This window comes from Miniopterus natalensis, chromosome 9 (assembly GCF_054644295.1).
Source record: "Miniopterus natalensis isolate mMinNat1 chromosome 9, mMinNat1.hap1, whole genome shotgun sequence".
Taxonomy (NCBI): domain Eukaryota; kingdom Metazoa; phylum Chordata; class Mammalia; order Chiroptera; family Miniopteridae; genus Miniopterus; species Miniopterus natalensis.
The window spans coordinates 20,565,486-20,590,448 of NC_142089.1; the positions used below are offsets into that span (position 1 = coordinate 20,565,486).

At 38.7% G+C, this 24,963-nt stretch overlaps 1 protein-coding gene across 4 annotated transcripts in view; it reads left to right on the forward strand.

Annotated features, from left to right (window-relative positions):
* THRAP3 (thyroid hormone receptor associated protein 3) overlaps positions 1–24,963 on the forward strand; it is a 48,613-nt gene that overhangs the window by 9,442 nt on the left and 14,208 nt on the right. Inside the window, exons 2-4 of one of the 4 annotated variants that reach the window (XM_016218468.2) lie at positions 1,225–1,328; positions 19,181–19,352; positions 23,527–24,429. In XM_016218468.2, coding sequence (XP_016073954.1) covers positions 19,216–19,352; positions 23,527–24,429 — 1,040 coding nt within the window. In that variant the 5' untranslated portion in view covers positions 1,225–1,328; positions 19,181–19,215. Of the gene's footprint in view, positions 1–1,224; positions 1,329–1,738; positions 2,104–19,180; positions 19,353–23,526; positions 24,430–24,963 lie in introns of those variants that run through there. The other 3 variants (XM_016218478.2, XM_016218497.2, XM_016218488.2) reach the window with 3 other exon arrangements.

The following is a 24,963-nucleotide window of genomic DNA, read 5'->3' on the forward strand; positions in this document are numbered from 1 at the left end:
CAGCCAGGGATTGAATGAGTTTTTGCAAGCGCTATATTTTTACTGTTTATCAATTTGGTAAAGGGTCTGACTGAGTACTAACTTCAGGATAAAACAGTTTTATCCTGTTATAGGAGTAGGTTTTTGTTGCCTCTTTGTAATGTTAATTACCTGGTTACCTTTGGTATAGGTCAAGAGTTTATTGCTTGGGTTATCAGCAGACCCGTATCACTGTTAGGAAAATTGACATATTAACAGATAGAATGAGGTGAGTGTAAGGAGATATGCATCTAGGGTAACACAGAGAAGCAGTACCTAACTCAGCCTGGACAAGCCAGGGACAGCTCTCGTGGGAAGGAGACCCTCATGGAAATGAATTTGGTGAGATGGAAAGAAGCTTTCTAAACTGAGGGTTCCACGTATACCAGGAGACCATAGTTTAAGGAAATACATTCCTTCCTTTCCTGGTTAAATAGGCAAGGGTTCAGCTGTGTGTACACCACAGGTCTCAGAAAAAGCTAAGGTGGGTATCCTTGACTGAATACTAAGTGAAAAAAAGAAAAGATTAATGTCAGGCCTGCATCTTCAGTTTATCTGAATAGTGGGACCTTTCTACTTTATAGTAAGTGTGAATGAAGGCTAAAGCTTTAATACGCTAGGAGTGATGACATTAACTACATATGTGAGCTTGCTGATCTTAGAACTTTGTTTTCTTGTTTTGGGTAACACCCTTTATAGCTTTGATGTATGTCCATGTTAGTAACGTTTAGGTTTGGGAATATTTAAACAACTGGATCAGGAGGGTTGTATTTTTGTGCTTTGAGGGATGAGGATGGGAGTTATTTTAATTTGAAATGTATTAAGTTTAGTTGAGCATGCCTCAAATTTTTTTGTTTCAAATGTCTAATTCTTCTGAAGTAATTTTCCAGGTTGAATTAGTGGAGTTTGTTAATTAGTCTTACATAATGCAAACTGTAGCACCTGAAATGTTGCCAGTGAAAGTATCAGGTTATAGGAGGAAGGTTTTGGCTTTCCATACTGCATCTTTACTGGAGGAAGTTGGATGGGTTAAAACGTTTGTGAGAGACAGGTAGAGACTCTCTGGCCAATATACTTAGAAAGAGAGGCCTGTGTCCACTTGGAGTGGAATTCAGGGCTGCAATAGATTTTTGCTTCTAAGTTTCAAGATGTAGTCTGCAAGGATTGGGTAGCTGTTTTATCACTGCTTATTTCCTCTCATTTCAGAATTGTATCCTGACTTTGTAAATTGGAGAAGCCAGCAGCACTGCCAGTGTTTCTATGAGGTAGTGTCTGGGATCCAATGCAAGTTGAATTATTGTTCATTTAAGGTAAATGCATGGTGGTAAAAGGAACTAATAATGTCACTGACTTCTAAAACTATTCTTATGTTAAGAGTTGTATATTCATAAGATTCCTTAGTGGAAGATTCTGGGTTCTTATTAAGCAGTGTTTGTCAGTTTAACCAACTGAAATAAGACGGTAAAGTAGCTGGCCTCCCCTGCTCTAATTCTTTTCTAAGTTGTAGAATCAGCAGTTGTTTTAAAAAAAAAACATGTTTTTATTGAATTTAGAGAGAGGAGGGGAGAGAAAGTGAGAGAGAGAAACCTCTACGTGAGAGAGAAATATCCATTGGTTGCCTCCGGTATGCACCGCAACTAGGGATCAAACCCAAAACCCAGGCATCTTAACAAGAACAAGTTTGCATTTTTTCAAATCCTTGCCTGAGGATACTTTTATTTTTTTTAATTGATTTTAGAGAGGAAGGGGGGGAGGGAGACACACACACACATCGATCTGAGAAACCTATTGGTTGCCTCCCATACATGCCCCAACTGGGGATTGAACCTGCAGTTTAGGTATATCCCCTTACTGGAAATTGAACCAGTGACCTCTTGGTTCATGGGTCAATGCTCAACCACTGAGCCACACCAGCCAGGCAAGCTGTACTATAAATTTTATCTTCTTCGAGTTACCTTCTGATCTGCTCCGTCTGGCTGTGTACTCTACAGATAGCTGCCCAGCTGTCATACATGGCATCCCAACATCATCCTGATGATGTTTCCTACCTCTCATACTGGATCCCATTAGCTTCCTGAGAAAAAGGTATATGTAGATGTCTAAATTTTTAGACATGCATATCTAAAAAGGCTTTTATTTTGCCCTCATATTAATTGTTGGTTTGGCTTGGGTATAGAATTCTAGTTTGGAAATAATTTTCCTTCATAATTTTGTAGACACTGCTTGTCTTTTGGCTTTGTGTGTTCGTGAGATGTCAGTTACCTTTGCATATGACCTATAATGTAACCTCTGAAACTTTAAAACTATTTTCCCCCAGTGTTCTGAAATTTCATAATGATGTTTTAATGTGCTGGTCACTTAGTGGACTGAAACTTATTTCCCTCAGTCCTGGGAAATTTTCTAGAATTATGTTGTTGATTTTTCTCCTCTTTATTTTTTCTATTCTTTTTCTTGAATTATTGTTTGGATGTTGGATCTTTTGAAATGATTTTGCAAATATATCTCATTATTATTATTTTTGATTTGAGAGAGAGGGGAAGGGTGAAGGAGAGAGAGAAACATCAATGATGAGAGAGAGGGTCATTGATCGGCTGCCTCCTGCACACCCCTGACTGGGGATCAAGCCCGTAACCTGGGCATGTGCCCTGACAGGGAATCAAACCTTGATCTCCTGGATCCTAGGTTGGTGCTCAACTGCTGAGCCATGTGGGTCAGGCTGTTGTAGTTTTTCACTTGTGTTTATATATATATATATATATATATATATATATATATATATATATATAAATTTCATAATCAGCAGGAATTTTGTTTAATTAGTCCTACTTCTTTATACAACTCTAAACAACCTTGGTCCCTACAAGATACAGTTATGCCCTTCACACATTTGCAGAACTTGTTTTCCTACAACTGCCAGGACAAACTGGCAATAGTTGGTTCTTTTAAATTCTCCCATGTGAGCCAGGATTCCAGTTGCAATAAATTACAAACCACTTCATCCCCATTTCTCATAAAGGCTTTTTAGTTTCCTAGCATCATGGATGAGTTATTTATTTTATTGTGGTAAGAACACTTAAGATGAGATCTATCCTCTTCACATAACAGATTTTAAAGTGTACAGTACATCGTTTATCATAGGTACAGCGTTGTACAACAGATTTGTAAAGCTTAATTGCATCTTGCACTTAGATTAGTAGCTGCCCATTTCTCCCTTCCCCAGCCCCCTGACAACCAACCTTTCACTCTTTGAATCTGTATATCTAGTATTTTAGATACCTCATATAAATAATTGTGCAGTATTTGTTTCTGTGACTGGCTTATTTCACGTAGCATAATGTCCTCAAAGTTCATTCATTTTGTCACATATTGCAGAATTCTTTTTTAAGGCTGAATAGTAATCCATTTTATGTGTATATCATAATTTTCTTTATCCATTCATTAGTTAGTGGACATTTAGGTTCTTTTCACATGTCGGCTATTGTGACTGTGCTGCAGTGAACATGGGAGTGCTAATATCTCTTCTAGGTCTTGATTTCAGTTGTTTTGGATAAATACCCCAAAGTGGGATTGCTGGGTATGTGTTCTTATATTTTTTATTTCAAGAGCTCCTTTTTGTTCTCTGAACAAAGCAGACAGGTGAAATAGCATAGAATATAGGACTATGGTAGTTTCCTCCTCTATAAAATGGGGGTATAGTAAACAGTATCTACCTCATAGCAGTGTTGTAAGTTAAGTGAATTAACATATGTAAAGCACCTAGAGAGGTACCTGGCTTGATTAGTCAATTGTTGTTGTTGTTATTATATGTAACAATATAATAGACAGCATCAGCTTGCTTTACTAAAAGGGTGAAACAATTTCTGTTTCTACTGGGCAGACAAATGTCATCACTTTTTCACTTTTGCCATAACTACCATGAATCTGAGCATGTGTTTATATATTTGCCTACCTGCTTGGCTTGATTTTATTTTTCTAGAAATTACCTGTTTGTTTCTTTTCCTGTTGAGCTGTTTATATTACTATTATATTTCTGTTCTTTTGTGGTTGATACAATATTTTTTATCTGTCAGGAAATTAACGACAATCTTTTTAATAGGCTTAGGCCTAACAAATAGACACTAATATTTTCTTTTTTTAATGGTTTGCTTTTTATATTTCTTTAATATAACCAGAATTTTATTTTTGTTCATGGTAAAAAGATGGAATCTAACTTTTTGTATCACGTCATTAATTAGTTATCTTGACTATTGATTTATCCTTTTTCCTAGTGATTTGAAAAGCCACTTTTGTAAGGGTATATTATATGGTATATTTCTAAACTTTGCATTTTGTTTCACTTATCTGTCTAAACTTGTGCTAATACTCAATGTTTTTATTACTGTAGCCTGATTCATCTTTAAATACTTAGTGAAGGAAGCCTTTCTTTTCTCTTCAGATAAGCAAACAAAATATAATTGATTATTCCCAGACTATGTACTTTTATCCTTCCGGAAATATGACAGTTCTTCAAGAGACTTAAGTATTGGAAATTTAAAAATAAAGACGAGGAAGACATGTACACAGGAAGTCAGTTGGCATAATAAGTTGGATTTTAACTTCTTACTATTCTTATCTTTATCTTTTTAAGGCTGCTTTTGATTTTTTTTTTTTTAAATATATGTTTATTGATTTCAGAGAGAGGAAAGGAGAGGGAGAGAGAGATAGAAACATCAATGATGAGAGAGTCACTGATTGGCTGCCTCCTGCATGCCCCCAATGGGATTGAGCCCACAACCCGGGCATGTGCCCTGACTGGAAATCGAACCCCGATTGCCTGGATCCTAGGTGGACGCTCAACCACTGAGCCACGCCTCGCCGGGCTGCTTTTGATTTTTTGATTCAGTCAGTAGACACTTGAGTGCTTATTACTGTGCCTGTTCTCCGTGCTAGGGATACCAGCAGTGAGCAGGACAGATAGGACCCCTGTTCTTGGGAGCTTACTTTCTAGTTTGGGGAGGCAGGTAAGATAATTTCAGATTTTCCTAAGTGCTAGGAAAGAAATAGGACAACAAGATAACTTGGGAGTGGGGGAGATGTGAGGTTTCCCTAGAGAACATACTGAAGGAAGACAGACAGGTTCAAGTAGGCGATGGACTGAGATCTGAAGCATGAGGAAGGAGCCAGCCGAGCTGGAGGCTGTTTATGTGGCGACAATGGCAAGTGTAAAAGGTGCCGAGACTGCAGATACCTGGCTTGTTCAAGGAACAGGAAGAAGGCCATTGTGGCTTGGGGAGAGTGAAAGGGGAGACAGGGGTTTGAGATGATGTTGAAGTAGGTAGGGGCCAGGTCATTTAGGATTTTGAAACAATGGCAGGCCAGGGTTTTCATATATAAAAATGATTAATTCAGTTTTGTTCTTCTTTTTTTTTTTTTTAAAAAAAAGATGTCCTAGGAAATAATTAGACCCTCCCCTAGGGATATAGGAGAGGAGCCTCTGGGGTGAATCGAGATTATTTAAACTGCTGACTATGCTGTGCTATTCACTATGTTTCTCTAATGATGAGAGTTTAATTGCCTAGGTGATCCTGAGCTTAGTAGACCTCCATTGAACAAATTCTCAGAAGATAACAAGTTGCCTACACTGGGAATATTGTGATGAACGATTTTCAAATGAATGACCCCTCAGGTAGCTGTTGATATTCACTGCTAACATCCAGCAGCAAAGGGATTTGTTCTCCGAAGGTCATGACCTTAGACTATGTCCTCTTCTATATACCTCTTCAGTGTAGCACATGCCAATTTAGCCTGTAAAGGTATAAAACACTTTATTGTTCTGTGTAGGAAGATTTGACTACTTAGTACTAATGGCAGGAAAATGGAATCAGTGCTAAAATCTGTTTGCTCTCAGAGAAATTCTAATCTCTGGAGTTATAGCTAAACATATCGTAATGGAGTTCACCTGCTATATGCCAGGCAATTTCTGTACACTTACTAATTTAATTCTCATGCTGGTCTTGTGAGGTATAGGTCACTTTTGTAAGACTGAGAATCTTTTTCAGATAATGAATGGAAGAGCCAAGATATGAACCCAGTTTTCTTTGGTGGCAAAACCACTAGTAGTAACAGAACCTGGTCCTGTATTATAAAGTGACTGAACAAGGGATTTGAAAGAGGGTGTTTTAGGTTGAGTATTTGCTTCAGCATAGTCCCTCACTTATACCCACTTTTCTTTTCATCTTGAAGTAAATTATGGAAAACACTGAATGAAACCTGAGTTCTAGTACTAGCTTTGCTGCTTACTGTGTGGGGATTACGGGTTCCCCATTGAGGTGAGATTTCCCAGTTACCTGTCTACCTTGGTCTTCATAACTGTGAGATATGGACACCATTATCCCTTTTTTTATAATAAGCTTTTTGTTTGAGAATAGTGTCAGATTTATAAAAAATTGCAAGGATAGTAGATTTCCTATATTAGTTTGCCAGGACTGTTGTAACAAAGTACCACAAACTGGGTGGGTTACACAATAGCAATTTATTGTCCCACTAATCTGGAGGCTAGAAATTAAAAAATCAAGGTGTTGGCAGAATTGGTTCCTTCTGAGACCTGTGAGTTCCAGGCCTCTCTTTTTGGCTTATTGTCATCTTTTCCCTGTGTCTCTTCACATTGTCTTCCCTCCACGTATCTTTATGTCCAGACTTCCCCTTTTTATAAAGGCACCAGTCTTGTTTGTGTAAAGATCCTGTCTCCAAATGATGTCACACTCTGGGGTACTTGGGGTTAGGGCTTCAACATATAAATTTTGGGAGTGGGCAACACAGTTTAACCCATAATAGTTCCTATATTCCCTGTGCCCGATTTTCCCTATTATTAACATCTTACATGTACAGTGTATAATGAACCAATATTAATACATTGTTAACTGAAGTGTTGCCCTCTCTTTAACATAAACTTAAGTTCAAAGAGAGGATGTGACTTGAAAAGTTCTCACTACTAGTGGTACCCTTTCTACCTTTACTCTGGTACAAGCAAAAGAAAACTTGTAAAGTCAAATTATGAGCCCGAAGAGATAAAAGATAATTTTCTACCTGTAATTCAGCAGGACAAGGAACTTGTCTTTCTTGTTTGCTGCATATGCCATAATGCATGGTATGGGCAAGTGTTCAATAAATTCTGATAGAACAGAATTCTGGTACTTGTTGGATCGTGGTATTTTTGGAGAGAATATTCACACCAGTCTTATCAAAGTAACTATGAAGTACAGAGATTGTGAAACTTGTTTTAAGGAGAAAGCAAAAATATTTAAAATATTGTGAAATGATTGTGTACTTACCTTTCCAGTAAGCACCTCTTAGTGCAATGTCCTGTTTGTGTTTGTAAAGCTGAACCTACTATCCATCCTGAAATCTTCAAAAATAAGTTGCATGTCCAGTATTATCACATTTCACAAAAGAATAAGCTGAAATTTACAGAGATTATTACTTAAAATCCTTCAGAATTCCTCTTTTTTTCTAAGTTACCTCCTTTTGCTGTGACGATATCAGATAAACTGTACTTAAAACACAGGTTGCTGGCAAGTGGAGTTTACCACCTACATAGTTGTTATTCCTTCAGCGTACCTCTAGGAGGCATACTTAATATACTAAAAAAAACTTTGCATGCGTTTTCTTTTACTACCCTTTTTCAAGCTCGTGACTTGAGTCTTCATTATTTGTGTGTATTTTTCATATTTTTCTAGCACTGATTGCTTTCTGTGAATATTGTATAATATCCCAGCTGTTTTAAGACTTCTGTATGTTTTCATTTCTTACTGGGGGAGAAGCAGCAGTTTGATTGAAAGAATGAAGAAAGGGATTTCCCAGCAGAGGTTTGTCATCATGACCTTACATTATTTAATATTTTCTCTGGTGTTAAAATAAATAAATAAAAAAGCTTCATGAAATTGATTCTGTAAGTAAGGCTAGGAATAATTAGTGCCCTTCTGCATGCTATATTCTGTGCCAAATGGAAAATACATACCTCATTGAATTTTTCCTACCTTTAAAAGTTATTGAGAAGTAATACAGTCTGGTGCTTTTAAAAAGTGAAACATGGAAGGGGTGGAGTTTGCCATGTCACTGGCATGGGACAAGAAACTCATTTACTCTGAAGAGCAGGAAGGAACTGTGACCTCTCGATGGCTCTGTGATGGAGAGAAGCTAGCAGCAGTGTCCTCACCCAGACAGGATTCTGTGGCACAGTCCTGACTTGCTGGGGACTCATCTTTCCCTAATGAGGGTGGTGCTGCCTGAATTTAGTGTAGGTAGGTTGCCCTAATGCAAGTGATTAAAATTAACTATAGTCAGAAAGTACGTGGCCAAACCTCTGATCAGCTAATATCAATCTACTTTCAGGCAGATTGGCTAGTTTTTGTGAATTGTAAATGATTTCTTCTACAGTAAGCTTCAGAGTTGATGGGATGGGGGTGGAGGGATGATTCTTTTTTAAAAGCAAAAGCTTAACCCTTACCATTTAATTCCTCTTTTAGGACATGGCTGAAGGTAGGGATGAAGAATGTCCAGCTCAATTTGTGCAAACTTTTAAGTTTTTTTTGTCAGTATAGAACTGTTTGAAATCCTCATTTTATTGATGAAAAAAAGAGGTAAAAAGTTGGCCCAGATAAGGATTTCTGGGTTTGTTAGGACTATTAGTTGGTTTTGGTAAGTTTTTCTCATATAAGGGGCTTGAACACTTGCTTGGTGCCAGTTATTTTTCTCAGCTTTTAGTGCTCACCAGTGGCAATGAAAAAAATCAGTTCTTCTCTCTCCCCAGGGGTCTTGATATTTTGGGGGCGTCAGAGGGGTGGGAGAAAAGAAAGCAGTTTACAATAGCCAAACAGGATGCTGAGCAACATCTTTTGTTTTAGTTGATGACTGGTGCTTGGGCTTGAAGGGAGGGAAGTCAAGAAGACACTGAGGTAAGATCAGCTCCCTGCTTGATAGACAGGAGCCCACCTACCCACAGAATACAGGGTCTCTGGTGGCTTTTGGAGATGACCTCTGTCAGAACAGGTCAGAACAACCCAAAGCATTCAAAGTAGCAATAGCGTTAGAAAGGAATTACCCCTTTTCAAGTTTGAAGTGATAGCTGAAAGTCATTATTATTTTTTTGGCTATGCAGTTTGGCATGAATTTTCTAAGAGACAGGTAACTCTGTTCCTGTTTGCCACCCAAAGAAATACATAGGTTAGAAAAGGAAGGACAGAGATGGACTTTTTGAAAGGACTTGGAATTGAACCTTTGTGTCTATGAGCTGGCCCAGTACTTCCCATATTGACAGTATTCTTGACCTACGGGAAAAATGCTTGTATTATTATAAATAATCCATGTGTACTTTTATGCCAGGCTTGCCATTCCTTAATTGCTGTACTTTTAAGTTACTTCAGAGCTTACCCTCAGGGAAACTTCTTAATGCTCGCTTAGAAAAATTATCCATGTATCCATGGATAGCTAACATAAGTTCTTTTTTTTTTTTTTTTAATGTAGTGAATAAATATACATAGTTGTTTCTGCAGTTACCCTGACATAAGAATCAACTGCCAGATACTGTTTCTCTGGGGGTGTAGGTTTAATGTAGTTTATTTTGTATTTTCTTCTCTCTCATAATAATTTTCTCAGCTGTTATGAAGTATTCACACTTCTAAAAACAAGTTGATGAAACTTCCCACAATGGTATCGGTATTTTGAATTACTCATGTCCTCTAAATAGGAGATAGCTTAACATTGCACTTTGGAATTTACTTTAAATGTGTTTGAACTTAAATTGGATTGTTATTTGCTGATAAATGATTCTCTTTTTTAAAAAATTACTGGCTGATTTTATTTTTTATTTTCTATTTTAAATATGTCTATTGATTTCAGAGAGAGGAAAGGAGAAGGAGATAGATAGAAACATCAATGATGAGTCATTGATCAACTGCCTCCTGTACGCCCCTGACTAGGGATTGAGCCTGCAACCCGGGCATGTGCCCTGACCGGGAATCAAACCCTGACCGCCTGGATTCTAGGTCAATGCTCAACCGCTGAGCCACACCCTGCTGGGCCTGGCTGATTTTGGGGCAGTGGGCATCGATTTGTTGTTTCACTTATTTCTGTATTCATTGGTTGATTCTTGTATGTGCCCTAACTGGGGTCAGACCTGCAACCTTGGCATACTGGAATGATGCTCTAATCAACTGAGCTACCCAGCTAGGACTAATTCAATATTTAAAGTTTGAGAATTTTAGTACTAAGCCCCAGAATTTTTTTTTATGCTAGAGATATGCACAGCTGTTCTTGATTCTCTTTCCCTCTTTCCCTCCCTCTTACACAGTAGAGGATAATCTGAGAAAAGTATAAAATAGTAAATGTGTAATATTTCACCTGAGCTCTGCTGTCTTATCGCTAACTATCCAGAGGCATACAGAGCACAAATCAGACCCACTGCTTTGCCTATAATCCTTTATAAATAGTGAATTTCTTTCTTGGTTAATTTGTGCATCTTTTCTTTATCTCAGTCATTTGTGTCTTTTTCACCAAGAATTTTCTAAGGGAAGTAGGATAGCTAAAACTGTCTTGAAAAAAAAAGTTGGAGAACCTATACTTTCTGATTCAAAATGTACTATAAAGCTATAGTAATCAAGACTCTGCATGACAGATCAATGGAATAAAATTGAAAGCACAGAAATAAACCTTCACATTTATGATCAGTTGGTTTTTGACAAAGATGCCAAGACATTTCAATAGGGAAAGAATAGTCTTTTCAACAAATGGTACTGGTATATCTGGATATCCACAAATAAAAGAATGAAGTTGGGCCCTCACCTCACACCATAACACAAAATTATATCAAAATGTATCATGAATCTAAATGTAAGAGCTGAAAGTATAAAACTGTTAGAAGAAAAGTTAGGAGAAAATCTTTGTGACCTTGTGCAAACCCTTTTTAGACATGACGTCAAAAGCACAAGAAAATAAAGAAAAAATGAAATAAATTGGACTTCATAAAAAATGAATAAAAATTTAAAACCCTGTGCTTTAAAGGTCAGCATCAAGAAAACGAAAAGACAGCCCTGGCAGGTGTGGCTCAGTTGGTTGGGTATTGCCCCATGCACCCAAAGGTTTCCAGTTCAGTACCCTGTCAGGGCACAGCCCCGGGTTTGGGCTCTATCCCCATAGGGGCCATGCAGGAGGCAGCTAATAGATATTTTGCTCTCACATCCATGTTTCTCCTTCTGCCTTCCTCTCTCTTAAAAAACCCAGCAAAAACCCAATGAAAAGACCACCTTTATAAAAATGGGAGAGACTTTGCAAAACGTGTATCTTGTATCCAGAATTTATGAAGAACTCTACAACTCAGTAAAAGGACAGATAACCCAATAATTCAGTTTAAAAATGGACAAAGGATCTGAATTGACATTTCTCCAGAAAAGGTGTACAAATAGCCAATACACAAATGAAAAAGTGCTTGACATCACTAGTAATTAGGGAAATAAAAATCAAAACCTCAGTAAGATACCACTTTACGCCCACTAAGATGGCTATATGTAATAAAAAAGACACAATAACAAGTGTTGAAGATGTAGAGAAATGGGAACCGTCATACACTTTTGTTGGGAATGTAAAATTGTATATAGCTGCTTTGGAATGTAGCCTGGCAGTTCCTCACAAAGTTAGGCATAGAGTTACCATCTGACTGAGCAGCACCACGCCTAGGTGTGTACCCAAGAGAGAGAAAAAATTCTTCACACAAAAACATGTACATGAATGTTTTTAGCAGCATTATGCATAATAGCTAAAAAGTGGAAACAATTGCAGTGTCCATCAGCTGATGAATAGATAAATAAAATGTGATATATCCTGGTTTGAAAAAGGAATGCATTACTGATAACGTGCTACAACACCGATGAATCTTGAAAATATGCGAAGTGTAGGAAGCCAGTCACAAAACCCCTGAGGTATCCCCCATAGGCAAGTATGTAAAGATAGAACATGGATTAATGGTTGCCTAGGACTGTGGGGGGGTGGTGTACATGGCAACCAGGCTTACTATTAAAATTTTTCACCTTGTACTTTCCTGCCCTTTCTGATTTATCTTTAGAGCAGTGCCGTGCTGAAAAGCCTCATGTAACAGGGAAGCTCTACAACAGGGAACCCCCCCAGAAAGCGGCAGGTGTTGAGCTGCCCCTCTGGGGGATGGATCCTTTTTCAAGCAAGGACCATTTTATTACCCTTGGTGGTTATGTTCATGTTTCTTGTTATTAGTCTCTTGTTACACACAGCTCTTTGTTCTCTACAACTGGCTGTAGCTTTCCTAGTTTAAGCTCTCTGAAATCATCTCTAGCAGAAACATTCCTGCTGTCTTTGGCAAGGGACTTGTTTTGCACTGGAAGTTCTGAGACAGATTTCAGGCAGAGCCTATTTCCATTTTTTGCATATGTTGAGTTAGAGGTAGGGGTAGGGGAAGAGAGCTGTTGTCTGCTTTAGTTAAGCATCTGAGCTCTCCTGGTTCAAGATAACTTTGTTTCTGAGATTGATTTTTATTTTTAATTGTTCAAATTCACAAGAGACTGATGGGTGGGGTATACCATGGGAGTAGCCCAAACGGTAATGGTGACTGGCATAACATCTGTTTGAATTCTGAACTTAACTAGCTATGTTAAGTTCACTAGGTAACTTAGCTGAACTTTGGAGGGCAAGTTACCAACTGTAAGTCCTCATTTCCTCCTCTGTCAGACAGGTACAGAACATAGTACTTAATGAGGTTTGTATATGTAAGTGAGATAATGCAGAGGGTTTGTAGCTCCTTGTCTGGCACTTCTTAGTAAGTGTTAGCTATTGTTATTGACAAAGTGCTAGGGAATCAATTTGCAGTAGATACAGATCTTCCAGGAAAGCCAGTATTTACCTAGGGCAGTCTTTCCTGGTAGGTCCATCCAGAGACCAAATTCTAAGTTAGAAGGGTGTTTGATGAATGTATTCAAGATACAGAGCAAGAGGAGCTAGATGTTCATAATCCATCAAATCAGGGTAGCTAAATTATCCTACTTGAGGAAATAATGTATCCTGGCCTTTCAGGAGAGTCCCAATTTAAAATCCTTTTCCTCATTATCAACATAAATTCTCTATAAACTTTGCATTGCTAGACACAAATGTCACCTCCACATCCCCTGCCTATCTCATCCAGAAACAGGGCAAAAATATTTTTATTTGACTGTAAACTTTTAGGTTTGAACTCTGGTCCCCATACTTCTAGGTGGATATTTTTCTTTAGCTAATTATCATGGGTCATTAAACCATAGCCGCCTTTTTCTCTGAACTTCAATTTCTCACTTTTAAGATTCAGTATTTATTACTAAAACTTTTGTGTTTATACACTCATGTCATAGATGATATCTTCTGGTATTTACATCTTAAATTAGAGACCCGAAAGGATTCTGTCTTATGCTGAGATTTTTGTATTTCTTTTTGTAGGGTTATTTCTTGGGAAGATTTCCATAGGTGATTGTTCTTGTCCAATGTTTTGACCATTAGTTTCCTTTTAAAGGGTGACATTTATTGGTCTTGTCCTGAAATTCATTAGACCTAGATCTTAATTGGGTCCTGTAACCCAAATTAAACATTAAAATAAATGTTGTCCTTTGTAACACTCCTGCTTTCTTGAATTAACACTTGGTTTTTCTGTTATGATCCCTTAGAGTAAGAATTAGTAATCCAAGTTTTGTGATGTTAATGCAGTCTAATCTAAGAAAATAAGGTAAAAGTACTTCTTTGCTTCATTGCTGCAGGGAAGCAATTGCTGCTAGAAAAGGAGGCTGGTGTTTATCAGAACACCTCGGACTTTGTTTGGTCATAAATTGGTTGTAATGTGGACCTTAAAATAGGAGTTAACACCATGAGAAATGCTCTCAATATGCCGTTTAAGGTACACGCCATCTCTTGAAGAAACTGAATATATTTTGTGAGATAGTAAGTTTGATATTAATGGGAATGAGTAAAGGAAATAAAAAGAGTGATTTGGCCCTGCCGACGTGGCTCAGCAGTTGAGCATCGACCTGTGATCCAAGAGATGGCAATTTAATTCCTGGTCAGGGCACATGCCCGGGTTTCGGGCTTAATCCCCAGTCGGGGGCATGCAGGAGGCAACCAATCAATGACTCTCATCTTTGATGTTTCTCTTTCTCTCCTCCTCCTCTCCCTTTCTTTCTCTGAAATCAACAAAGATATATTAAAAAAAAAAATGACTTGCCCAGTAAAGCCCTGTGCAGACATATTACAGCAGTGAAGCTATTTAAAACAGTATACCATATAGGGAGGTAGAAGAGGGTAAAGGGGGGTATAATGGTGATGGAAGGGGACTTGACTTGGTTCTGTATACAATATACAGATAATGTATTATAGAATTGTACACATATATAATTTTATTAACCAATGTCACCCTAATAGATTCAATTAAAAAACACCACCACCTAGGTGTAGTTATCCAGAGCTCAAACTATTTACCATTAGTTCCCTAGCTCAACTCAACTTCCCATATCCTCCCATGGGTTGAGAGAGCTTTAAAGGACTTAATTTTGAATTGATTTTACATAGTAGGGTAGCAATGGGTCTGCCTGTTTTATGTTACCATCTTGTTTTCAGGTTATAGTATATTTGTCTTACATTTTTATTTGCTTGACTAGTATTAAATTGTCTTTATTTTATTTATTTTTCTGAGAGTACATTTATTAAATCTGGGGACAGTGAAACAAGGGCCAGCTTAGGATAGAAGCAATAGGAGAGCCCAGGTGGGACTGCTTTGGGTCTCTAGAAATGTTACAGGAAAGAAATGAGCCTAGACGTGGCTCTTTGGCTCACTGAGAAGTCAGAGAAAAGGGAACCTTGGAGACAGGTCCAGGTGGTTAGCCTGGAACAAGCCACCACTGCCCATTGCTCCCCTGGTTGCAAGTCTCCTGGGAACCCTTAGAGTTTAGGAGATAAACGCTTGTGAGGGAGGAAGAGAGGGAAGGGAAAGGTGTGGGCATGCTCCTGGGAGGGGGTGCCACCAAGTCTTGTTTCTGTAAAAATAAGCAGCTAAGTATTTTCTGAGAAGACCTTTTTGAATATGAGCCTAGTATTTATGGATTGAAGGATACTTGTGTAGTTTCTATGTAGCCTGGCCAGTTAAGCTGCCAAGGTTGAAACCCCAGGGTGGTCAATTGAGAGGCTTTATTTGACACTACTTAGTTTTAGGAACCCAATCTCCTACCAAATATAACAGACTACCCACAGGGTTCCAAACATGGGGCAAACTGTAGTAAATACTCCCAAAATGTTTGTTCTGGTGAATTCAGCAGACATCTACCATGTGCCAAGCATAAAGCTGGCATAGCACTAAGGACACTAAGAAGAAACTTAATCTGGAGTGAGAAGGGGAGGGGAGAGGAGTAATTTAATTCTTTCTTTTCTTTGAGGGTTTTTGATTTAGAGAAGCTTGCTTTGGCCTTCTCTGCCAACATTGTTCCTTTTCTTGGAGTTGAAAAATAAGATCTGTGTTTTTAATGATATAAAAGCCATGTAATTATATATCTTTTAAGACCTCTTAAGATCATGTTTTGTTTTAAGTAAAATGCATCTGTTCTCCCAAGAGCTATGTTCTTTCAAGGACCATTGATGTGCTTGGTAGTTAGACAAGTGGTTTGGGTGGAGAAGGCTGGGCTTTGAAAGGGTGATGGGGCTAGAAACTCCTCTCAGGTGGCTCTGTGGAACAGTTTGAAAATGAACCCTTGCTCTAAGTGACAAAACTGTATCGGAAATTATTTCAAAAGGTTGTGTGAAATTCTACACTTGGGTTTTAAATAAAAGGGGAGGAATAAAACAACAGTTGTATAAATATAAGATGGAGGAGGAGGACATCTTGCAGCTGAAGAAGGTTTATGAAAAAGGACTTCAGGGCTTAGTGACTCAGAGCTCACTCGGAATCAACATGTGGTGTGGCTGCCAGAAAGCAAAATCTTAGAATGCTTTAATAGTGTCTAAATAGCTCTAAATTAGGCCACATTTGGAGAATCACATTAAGTTCTGAGCATCCCAGTGAAGGAGAACAAACAGGGATTGATTTTGTGGCAAAGAGGGTAAATGTGTAGATATGAAACCACGTCATCTGAAGAATGTTGGAAAGTTGAGGATATTTGGATTATACCAGCCCCTTACCTGGGAGTTTAGGGACTAGGTCTTATATTTCTGCATCCTAACATATAAGAGATAGTAAGTATTGATCATTCCTGTCAATAGATACTAAGTATTGATCATTACTATCAAATAGGTAGTATTGGTCACTAGGTAGATTTTTAAAATAAAGCTGGTGTAGGAACATGGCTACCTTACCTTAATTGTGAGAGTCTTTTTACCCAAAATAGTCATGTTTGAGGGAACATGTTTTTACCTGAGGCACATATCATAGCCATGAGCTGTCATATTATGCCATAGTTCTGTAGGGACGGCACTTTTTCATAATATTCTAAATGAAACAGCATGGTCAGCCAGAAAGAGTAGGCATTGTTGAAGAAGCAAAACTTTCTTTGGGGGAAATTATAGTTTGAACAGAAACTAAATATTAGGTACTTGTAACATGTAAAAGGTGCTAAACTGATTTCCAAGGTAGTATTTATCCGTCTCACTTCTCATTATATTTTTAGAGCACAACACTGAAGAAATGTTAAAAATGGGAAAAGTTATATGTATATGAAGTTTGAAGGTCTTCAAAATAGAATTGAGAGTTCTGAATGAATTTTGGTAATTTGATCAGATGGCTTTAGTTACAATCATCCCTGCCTTACACTAACATACACACACACACACATAATATTTATTATATTGAGAGAAGAAGCTTCACATCTTTTGGACTTTCTGTTCTTTTCATGCGACTTGCTCTTTCTTAATCTTCAGGTGACAGCTTAAATACCACCTCTTGAGCACCCTGTGTAAATAACTACTACGCTGCATATATTTGCCAACGTAGTGTTTTGTTTTCTTCCTAGTGCTTACCAGGATTTGTAACTACAGTTTTGCTTGCTTGCTTATTAGCCTGTGTGCGCCTAGATCAGAAGCTCCATGAAGGCAAGGACCAAGTCTCCTTTAGTTTACCTTTGTTTACCACTGTCTAGAGAGAGTCCTCTTGAATGAGTTAAGTGTTTTATTGATTTATTTCCAGCTGTTGTTTGTATCACCCAAAGTTATTCCACTTAATTCTCAAGGTACAGTGATATTTTTACAGTTAGTTTCAATCCACAGTAAAGAAGTTCCAGGAGTAGGAGTGGGGGTGCTGTTGCAGTATTGCCACTCTGGAGTATACTTGTCCATTCTAATAAATTTAATATGTGTAGACGTGTTAAGTTTGACTCTGTATGTATTTAGATGACAACTTTTTCTCTTAATGAAAATTAACTTCTTTTTAAATTTTATTTAAATATATCTTTATATTGATTTCAGAGAGAGGAAAGGAGAGGGAGAGAGAGAGAAACATCAATAATGAGAGAGTCATTGATTGAGCCCACAACCCGGGCATGTGCCCTGACCGGGAATCGAACCCCGATCGCCTGGATCCTAGGTCGACGCTCAACCGCTGAGCCACGCCCGGCCAGGCGAAAATTAACTTAACTTTACAATTTCTGGGGGTTGAAATGAGTATTTCTTCTTCCTCTAACTATTACCTGTTCTTTCTTCTAAAGTCCACCTGTTGTGTAAGTGATCTAAAAGGATTTTTATTTCTGGCCCAAGCTAAAATTGAAGATGGGAAGCAATGTTGCTAGGCAAAGATATCCCTAAACTTGTGACAGAAGAAAGCCATTCAGCAAGAATGAACCCAGAGAGAGAATCCCAAAATATGCTGAAGGCCAACCAGCAAAACAAAATATTTTCAGTATTCAGTTTCTGTAAATTGTTCATGTACACCTTCACCTCCTATCCCCGAGTAACTTATTCCTCTACCTTGGCTTTGTACAATGACACTGCTGCCAAAAATTGGCTCCAAATGGAAGTGTCTTTGACCTTGGTAGAGCATACAATAGTTTGATCCTTTTGGCAGGCTCTAGACTGTAGGTCTTTGGTGTCCTCATTAAGCAGTCTCTTACTCATCACCCTTTGTCTCTGGCTTCCTGTCAGTTTCTCAGACCTCTCTAAATTATGTCTGTGAGGTTATGGTTATTTCCTATGAGCTGGAGTTATAGCAGCTTCCTGGACTTCGTGCCTATCCAAAAATTATTAAAATTATGAATATAATAGAAACAATCATCATCTTTTAGTTTGTCTTTCTCTCACCTCCTTCACCAGATCCTAAACTTGGTAAGAGTGGAGAGAAGAATTTATATTAATTAATTCTACGGATCTGTGAATGACTTATGTGTGCCAGACATAGCTCTACAGAGGTGGAATAATAGTGGTTAAAAACACTGGCTTGGAGCCAGGTTGGCCAGGTTTAAATCTTTAAAACGGGACGTAATGATGCCCTTTTTGCGCCCTGGCTGGTGTGGCTCATTAGTTAGAGTGCCAGGCCTTCGCACGAAGGGTTCTTGGGTTCAATGTCCAGCCAAAGGGCGTGTACCTGGGTTGCTGGTTTGATCCCGCATGTGTTTATGGATTACTATCCTGTATTTTACTAGATGTAGTACATACATGTTGTGGTATTAAAATATTTGAGAATATTCTTGCACTTTTAAAACCTTTTCCTTGGAAATAAATACTAAGGATATGCCTCGTGACTTCAAGGTCCAGGGATTAGAGAAATGGGTCACATGTACCATTTCTAAGATGGACCATAACCAAGATATCACTGCATATAGTTTCCTCTGTTAGAACTGGGAAGCCTGTCTCATGTCATTTCAGGTTAGCTAACTTAGTTTGCAAAGCTTGTTTGTTTATTGAGAAAAGACTGTGCACCAAATATTGTTAACTCTCCTTATTTTTGCCAGTATTTTATAGTGTTACTCAGTTCGAGTTACATGTCAGGTTTTCCATTTGCTGCTGTGGCTTGGTCTTTTTGGATTGTACTGCTTAGAAGTCAAATCCTCCTTGATGAAAGGGCAGAGAGAGAGTGTGTGTGTTTAAATCAGTTATTTCATCTGTATTTTTTAAAAACTTGTTTCTAAGTGTCCAGAGAAGTTCATGTTTGCACTCTATTTTCTTACATTAGGTATAATTGAAAAGTGACTGACCCTTTCTTCAGAGATGTCAAAAACAAACAAATCCAAGTCTGGATCTCGATCTTCTCGTTCAAGATCTGCATCAAGATCTCGTTCTCGTTCATTTTCGAAGTCTCGGTCCCGGAGTCGATCGGTCTCTCGTTCCAGGAAGCGAAGGCTGAGGTAAGCGCATGTGATTGTATTTTGAGATAATCGTTGCGTTGGCCACACGGGTCTTCGACGATCTTTGTTAGACTCTTTCTGTGAATGGGACAGGGGTGGTTGGCTGGAGGTGGAGGTTGGGCTCTAAGATATTCCAGGTTTCTTCAAATGTTACAAATCCAAATCAGCTCTTGCTTGCAGTACTGTTTGCCTAATTCCCTTTCTCCTCTGCCAGCACATACTATTTCTCATCTACTTTGGAAGAAAGAACATTTTATATTTATTTGAGCTGCTTGCTTCAAATCTCTACATCTGATGATTTTTCAGTGAAGTATTTTTGGAGCCTTGGACCAAAGTTTGTTTTCATCAGGAAAGAAAAGATAGCTAAGAGGTTTAATAGTATGATCAACACTGCAAGGAAAAGAAGCCTTAACTCACCAAAATAAACCTTGAAAGACATATCAGGAGTCATTTGTATACACCCGATGTGCCAGTTACTAACAAGCTGCATCTGTTTAATAAATACATCTTAAAACTTAATCTAAAAATCACTATTGTAGACATCACTTTCACTAAATGTGCAAATAATTCTTTTGAATTTATTGCCAGTATTGTTTAATTCAGTCAGTTTTCACACCTTTAGGTGGGCTTTCCCTATTTCGGTTATGTCCTGGAACAGGGTGCCAAACCTCCGGCATTTTTTTCTCATGATGTGTAGTGAGTTGGGATTTTTGTTCTTTAAAACTGTTTCAATTTTCTTTTGTGAGTAGATAAGAACCTTTCAGTAGGTACAGGTTTCTATATGTGCATTAGGGAAATACTGATGTATTTAAATACCAAAATGGGAATCTTTGCACAATTTCATTTTTTTGTCAGAATTGTATTAGGCTAGGAATTAATTTCTCATTTTTTCCACTTGGAACCCCTGCTGTTTATTTCTGATAAGTCTTTAGAATCCTTTTCTTAACGGAATTGATTATGAAATTTAAAAGAAACCTGAGGAAAAGTTGTTATTAAAAGCTTTATTTTTGATGGTTCCAGAGTATTTCTAAAAGAGTCTTAAACAAATGGTTGGTGGGATTTTTTTCCACACCTCCCAGCAAGAACAAATTAATTTCTTAAATGGAATCTATGAGAAGCCTGCCTGAAAATTAATTTCAGACCAGAGGTTGAACAAAAAGTAAGTCTGCATAAGTATTGATGACTCCAATATAATGTAGAACAAGAAGTCACAAATTTTGAGTCTCTCTCAAAAGAATATTAGATTTGATTTCTTTTGAAAGATAACATTATACCTTGAGTGTAATCACTCTGAACTTTTTTCCTCCCTTTTTTTCTCGTGTTTTTGGCCATGCATTTTCATCCCAAACTTTGTTCAACCCCTAGACCAGTTAGCCTGTCTGTTACCCAGTCGTGTGAGAGTCTAAATAAGTAAAACTCTATCCTACCTTCTCAACCCCTCCAAAAAGGAAGAGGGAAAACCCACTAAATAAATTTACACCTACCTTAGGAAGTTAAGGCCTTGGGACTGAGCAAAGACTCTTAGTAACTCCTACCTTGCACCCAGAGTTTTTGATTTGGGCCAATTAAACCTCAGTTTTAGCCTATTTGGTTTTGAAAAGTAACTTTTTAAAATTTTGTATACTAAATGGAAACTAAGCAATTGGTTCAAAAATAAGAGGCTATACAACCAAAACTGAGAGACAAAATAGAACTGACACAAATCAAATTGAAAAGTATTAACCACCTCTGAAGTACTTGTGATAGCTAGAACTTGGGCTGATCTGTCTGGACAGATCTCTTCTTACTCTACAAATCCCTTGGCATGGTCATTGACTTGGCAAGTGAGGGAAAACTATCTTTGACAGGCACTATGTGCTGGGGTAGGTCTGGGTAGGTCTAGAGCCACTTTATGTGCTATCTTATAGAAGATTATTATTTTGGAGGAATTTCTCTACTAGGAAACGTGTTTTTATACTTGATTCTAGTCTGACTTCTCTGTTTTTTAGAAACAGATAAATTTGCCACTGGATATTCAATTCTTATTTCTGGCTTATCTGTTTCATGATTTTTTTCCTTTTGTTTTCCTTCTCCTACAAGGAAAGTATACTATCAGGAGAGTTTGAGAAACCATGCCTTTAAATTAACTGCTGAGTTCTACAGAAATGGAGAAAATTGATTGTTTTCTTGTATTTCACAGACTGTATCCTTTTAAATGACTTTTTGTAAATAACTTCATTTGCAATCTGCAAAGACTCATGTTCCTGCATCTGTGCAGTGACTGCAGGTTTTGGATATGCATTATGCCTCAGGGCCCTCACTAGTAATTGGTGACAAGCAGCAGTAGCCTCTGAGGATGGCAGCATGAATTAAACCCTCCTTAGTGCTGGTGGTGCAGCACCTTTCTCAAGTGTAGCCACTTAATCGGGTCACATTCAGTTTCATAGCCTGTGTCTGCCTCTTTCTTCTTTTCTTATATTGTACTGTTTTCAAATGAAAAGTGTGGAAGGTAAGTTTTATTTTTTAATTGTACTAAAATAGAAACCATTAACAACCAGCAAGCAGTATGATGCATTTTGCTGGTTAGTTGCTCTTCATCTTGGGGTAGATGAAGAACCTGAGCACTGCAGGTAATAAGGAGTGGAAAACTAATTCTACTTTATTTTCTTTAGATTAAATTAAATGTAAATTTCTTCTTTAAAAATGCCATTTTGTTGTTAAAGCCTGTCACATTTGCTAAATGGAGTTATTTATAAAATAAACTGAATCGGTTTCCAGTCAGACCTGCTATGAGAAAAGGCCTGCTGAGTAACTGAAGGGTTTTCATTCTATATGTAAAAAAAGTATCTTTGGAAAGCATTTTCTAGTAACTTTACATATTTCTAGCTAACTGTTTAGGAATAGTGGTTAATGTTAATGGTCTGTAGCATAGTTGACAAGACAGGTGGTATCCAAGAACCCCAGTGGATTTTGGCTTTTTGATGGAAACAAAGCTCCCTGTCACTGACAAGCCTGGCATTCATGGACATGTAATTTTTACAGTTAGGTTACTGTTGAATACCCGTGGTTCTGGAAATATGCCATTGCAAAGTTAGAGTTTTATATATTTGTAAACAATAAAGAACACAACACTTAGGCTTCAGGTTGACTTGAAAGATGCATATGGGGGGGGGGGCTTGTTTTGTAGTTTCTCTGCTAATCTCCTGTGTATTTTGGCGTCTTACAGTCAGATAGTGCCCCCTTGTGGCACTTAGATAACATCTTGTAGTTTGGCCACAGAAACTGATGTAAATAGTGCGACCATTTCCAGGTCCCTAATTAAAAAAACTATTTGTATGCTTTGCTGATCTGATTTCAGTTAGAAATCTTTTAAGGTTTGAACAGATGCATTCTCTAAGTCCGTATTTAAGTGTTCTTTGATTTAGATCTGTTACTGTGTTCTTACAATTCCAGGTCTTAGTGGAATCTAAGAAATTAGCCCTGCAAAGATAGAGAGAGGTGAATAGAATGGGGAATAGAGTGTTACAGCAGTATAGGGGCCAAAGGGCCTGAACAGTTAGCTGTCCGGGTACCACAGCTTGTGGTTCGTCCTTGCTTCTTTCACTGTAGAAATATAAATCTGCACTTAAAATGTGCTATAATTGCCCTTGCTGGTTTTGGCTCAGTGGTTAGAGCATTGGCCTGAGAACTGAAGGGTCCGGTGTTCAATTCCCGCCAGGGGCATGTGCCTTGGTTGCAGTCTCATCCCTGCCCTGGTTGGGCATGTGTGGGAGGCAGCCAGTCGATGTGCCTTTCCACATTAATGTTTCTTTCTTCCTCTCTCTCCTGGATCCTAGGTTGATGCTCAACCGCTGAGCCATGCCTGGCCAGGCGCACGCCCTCCCTTCCTTCCTCCCTCCCTCCCCATTCCACTCTCTGAAAAGTAATGAAAAAATATCCTTGGGTGAGGATTTAAAAAAAAATTAAAAATGTACTATAATATTGATGAAGCAATCTTGGTGTCTCATTTGTTAAAATGATTCTTATCTGTATTTTTGTACTTAATACAGTTCATAAGCAGTGGGATTAAATATTTAAGTGTGCACCCTATGAGCAGGAATTTCAAAATGTTATTTTTTGTTGGGAGGTGTTTCATGAATAAAAATGCTTGTGTCAAAATTCAAACATTTCTTCCCCTCCTTCATGCCCCTTTCAGTTCTAGGTCTCGTTCCAGATCATATTCTCCAGCTCATAACAGAGAGAGGAATCACCCAAGAGTGTATCAGAATCGGGATTTCCGAGGTCACAACAGAGGCTATAGAAGGCCCTATTATTTCCGTGGGCGCAACAGAGGCTTTTATCCGTGGGGCCAGTATAACCGAGGAGGCTACGGAAACTACCGCTCAAATTGGCAGAATTACCGGCAAGCATACAGTCCTCGTCGGGGCCGTTCTCGATCCCGGTCCCCAAAGAGAAGGTCTCCTTCACCACGGTCCAGGAGCCATTCTAGAAACTCCGATAAGTCTTCCTCTGACAGGTCAAGGCGCTCCTCATCCTCTCGTTCTTCCTCTAACCACAGCCGAGTTGAATCTAAGCGCAAGTCTGCAAAGGATAAAAAGTCCTCTTCCAAGGATAGCCGGCCATCTCAGGCTGCTGGGGATAACCAGGGAGAAGATGCCAAGGAGCAGACGTTCTCTGGAGGCACCTCTCAAGATACGAAAGCATCTGAGAGCTCGAAGCCATGGGCAGATGCCACCACATACAGTGCTGGCTCTGCATCGCGGGCATCGGCTGTTTCTGAGCTGAGTCCCCGGGAGCGGAGCCCTGCTCTGAAAAGCCCCCTCCAGTCTGTGGTAGTGAGACGACGTTCTCCCCGTCCTAGCCCTGTGCCAAAACCTAGCCCTCCACTTTCTAGCACGTCCCAGATGGGCTCAGGTCTGCAGAGTGGTTCTGGGTACCAGGCTGGGACACACCAAGGTCAGTTTGACCATGGCTCTGGGTCCTTGAGCCCATCCAAGAAGAGCCCTGTGGGTAAGAGTCCACCGACCACTGGCTCCACATATGGCTCGTCTCAGAAGGAGGAGTCTGCTGCTTCAGGAGGAGCAGCCTATACAAAGAGGCAAGTATCTTGTTTCCCCTGCCTGGTTGTGTTTTTATCTCACCAGCTGGCAGTTTAATTGTAATGTAATCTAAGTTAGAGCTGTGATTAATGGTAAAAAGGTAATCCTCATTTCCTCAATTTTTCATTAGCAAAATTGAAAAGCATCACCCAAGGACATCTTAAGCTTAACTCTAGCTTTCCTACCTTCCTGAATTTGTATTGCAGCATAAAGTTTCTTTAGACTACTCTGAAATGATGTTTTCACATTTAAAATTTGCCTTGGATTCTACCAATGTAAGCCAGAGAACAGTAGAGATTTGTGGGTCAGCTATCAAAAAAAATACCTTTGCCAAAATGAATGGCCATTGGAGCTGTTAGACCCGCTAAGAACCACCATCTACTGTGATTGATCTACATCGGCCCATCATGGTGAAGAGCTGCACCTTCACACCCTCCAGTTGAGGAGACTGTGCAGAATGGGAAAGTCCAAGGCTTAGTCCAGGAAGGCCTTGTTTTAAAATCACAAGGTGGGTTTATGTCCCAGTAGAAGCC